General features: G+C 58.1%; 1 protein-coding gene across 1 annotated transcript; it reads left to right on the top strand.

The window, feature by feature from the left end:
* Positions 1-229: 229 nt before the first annotated feature.
* MT3 (metallothionein 3) lies at positions 230-1904 on the top strand. Its single transcript, XM_065920500.1, has 3 exons — positions 230-547; positions 779-844; positions 1662-1904. Exons 1-3 carry the CDS (start codon positions 517-519, stop codon positions 1769-1771), a joined length of 207 nt encoding a protein of 68 aa, XP_065776572.1. The 5' UTR covers positions 230-516; the 3' UTR covers positions 1772-1904.
* Positions 1905-2887: the final 983 nt, after the last annotated feature.

Raw genomic sequence — 2887 nt, 5'->3', positions numbered from 1 at the left:
GAGTCTTGGAGCAGCGGAATGGCTCAGCGCACCCTGGGAATCCCAGAATGAGGGATAACGGCGGTGGGGAGGATGAGAAGCAGGATAGGACTCAGAAACAAAGCCTTTTGCTCGCCCTCCGCTTTCAGAGGCGGGAAGCGTGCACTTTCTGCCGGGAGCCGGCTGCAGCGGTGGACAAGGGCGGAAAGGCGGGAGGGGAGTGTTCCCTGTGCACACGGCGGGAAGTATGTGACTGCGCGCGCCCGGCTGTGCGGACGGCAGCCGGGTGGGGTGGGGGCAACTCCCCGGCCGTGCACACGGCGGGGGACACACGGCAGGGGTGCGGGGAGCGCTGCCGCAATGCGCGCCTCCGAGCCGGCTTGTGCTCGCGGATGGAGAGAGGAGGCGCGTGCGCCTAGAGGACTGTGCCAACGCGCCCCCGCCTGGGGCTATAAAAGCCTCGCCACCTGCTGCCGCCAGTGCATCCAATTGCCCTAGAAGCGGATTCGCCTCCTTCGGCGGTCGCTCCTCTCCGGCATGGACCCTGAGACCTGCCCCTGCCCTACTGGTGAGCCCCCACCCCGCTGCGGCACCGCGCGCCCCTTTACTTGCAAAGAACCCTTTGCCTTTGCTCAAGGACATTTGGGGGAAGGGACCCTTATTTCCCACTTTGAATCTCCTGAAGGATGGGCATGGCTATATTCAAGGGCATTGAGGCTGCGTACCCCATCTCCTTTTAGGCCTGGCCTCACCCCGAGTTCTACCCCATTAACCCCTCCTGTGGCCCCTCCCCCTCTAGGCGGCTCCTGCACCTGCTCTGACTCCTGCAAGTGCGAGGGCTGCACATGCGCCTCCTGCAAGAAGAGTGAGTGCGGGGACCCCTCTGCGCGCCCCCCCCCACCCCCGGCTCCTCCCTTGAGCACCACGCCTGTCCACGTAGGCTCGGAGCGGCCCCTCGCCGGCTGTGACACTGCGCTGACTCTGACGGGAACAGAACCCCCCAGAGGCCTGCAGACTCAATTGCAGGGGCCCTCCTTCAGTGATTGTTGCCTTGGGCCCAGGCAATCGTGCATCCCGGAAGGTTCTAATGGGCGGTTAGGAGGCAGAACTGCTCTCCTGGGCCCACCTCTCCCCTCCAGGCCTCCTGCGCCCGGGGAAACATTAGTGAGGCCGGGGGTTAGCTCTGGAGTCGGGGTCCCTTGGGTCCTCTCAGGCCTTTGTGGATCCCCTCAATTTTACCTCCCCTGAATCTCCCCCAAAGCAGTGTAATACGCAGGGGGAAGGCACCCTTGTTTGTGTATTAGACTAGGCATTCACCTCTCCGTGAGTCTCCTGGACCCCCTACGCTTGTACCATATCTGCTTCTGCAGGTTTGTCCTTCAAGGTCATTTCCCCTAGATGTTTTCTCCTTAAGGCCTGGTTCCCCCTCGCGTGGGCCTCACTCCACCGACCCCAGGACTCCTGGGCTCATAGATGGGGCTATGGGCTAGTTACTGGGTACCCTTCTCCCATGGGAGCCCAGTGTGTAGCTGACACACCAGAGATCCTGAGTCAACCCAGGTGTAAGACTAGGAAGCGGGGGGCAGTGACCTCTGGCATCCCTCCTTTCCCCCCTTCTTTTTGATGGGGACAGATGGGGGAGGACAGGCCATCAGACTAGGCATCCCCCATTTTATCTGCAGGCTGCTGCTCCTGCTGCCCTGCAGACTGTGAGAAATGTGCCAAGGATTGTGTGTGCAAAAGTGGAGAGGGGGCCAAAGCTGAGGAGGAGAAGTGTAGCTGCTGCCAGTGAGGACGCACCCCCCATCCTGCGTGAAACGTGTGTAAATAGTGCGGGGTGGACCAGTGCCACCTGCCCTGTGGTGAGGCCCGGCAGTGTGTCTGCTTCCCTGCAAACCATTGGCAAGTGACAATAAATCCTATGAATGGCATAAGCCAAGGACTGGTCTCTTCTTAAAGGGGAGGGACGCCAGGGCGGGGGTGGGGGTCGGAAGGAGCCTCATCAGAAGAACTTCCCAGTTGGAAGATAAAATCCGGAGATTGGCCATTGGTCTGTTTGGGACTGGGAGGACATCCTCCCCGTCTTCAGATGGCACATGACCCTCCTGCCAAGTCAAGCTGAACTCTGGGGAAAGAGGGGAGACCAGACTCACATGGGTCTGTCTCTTTTTCTGCCTCTCAGCCTCAGAGTCTGCATCTGTACAATGGGACTTGTTGTTGCTGCTGTTTTCGTCAAGTCGTCTCCAACTCTTTGCAACCCCGTGGACTGTAGCCTGCCAGCCTCCTCTGTCCATGGGATTTTCCAGGCAAGAATACTGCGGTGGGTTGCCATTTCCCCTTCCACGGGAACTTCACGACTCAGGGATCGAACCTGCATCTCCTGATTGGCAGGTGGATTCTTTACCACTGACCCACCTGGGAAGCCAATGGGGTTGGGGGAAATTAAAACCAGACCCCAGCCCCAAAGGCCTGCAGTTTCTGCAATTTTCTACCCACTCCTGCAGAGCTGCCTGTTTTCAGAGTCATCAGAGGCAAGGCCAGGAGGCCCTGGGGCCTGTCTTGGTCAACTGTCATCTGCGTTTCCAAGGTCACCGCCCTGAACAGCCTGTCTCCCCTCAAACAGATTGTTCCACTCCTTTTCAAACCTTCTCATTTGGCACTTTGTATATAACTCCTTCCTTTCTCAAGGGGAGGTAGGGTACTGAGAGCTTTAATCCATGGTGGTTGTGGCGCAATCCTTGATGAGAGGGAACACTCTGGTCTACCTGGGTTGAATGGAAAAGAAAAAGTCCTGGGAGAGAAAAGTTGCCCAGCTAAGAGAATGGAATGCTGTCAACATGTCAGTTTTCTTCCAAGTTACTTCATCAGGATGGTTCATTCAAAAGTCCACCAGGATTTTTTTTTTAAC

This window comes from Muntiacus reevesi, chromosome 2, assembly GCF_963930625.1.
Source record: "Muntiacus reevesi chromosome 2, mMunRee1.1, whole genome shotgun sequence".
Taxonomy (NCBI): domain Eukaryota; kingdom Metazoa; phylum Chordata; class Mammalia; order Artiodactyla; family Cervidae; genus Muntiacus; species Muntiacus reevesi.
The sequence above is the reverse complement of the archived record's forward strand: the minus strand, read 5'-3'. Positions and strand labels throughout refer to the sequence as shown.

Bases quoted from the DNA above. Each gene is read 5' to 3' on its own strand.
- MT3 (XM_065920500.1), top strand. From the start codon at position 517: ATGGACCCTGAGACCTGCCCCTGCCCTACTG. The intron at 548-778 runs GTGAGCCCCCAC...CTCCCCCTCTAG, and splicing joins GACCTGCCCCTGCCCTACTG to GCGGCTCCTGCACCTGCTCT. The intron at 845-1,661 runs GTGAGTGCGGGG...TTTTATCTGCAG, and splicing joins ATGCGCCTCCTGCAAGAAGA to GCTGCTGCTCCTGCTGCCCT.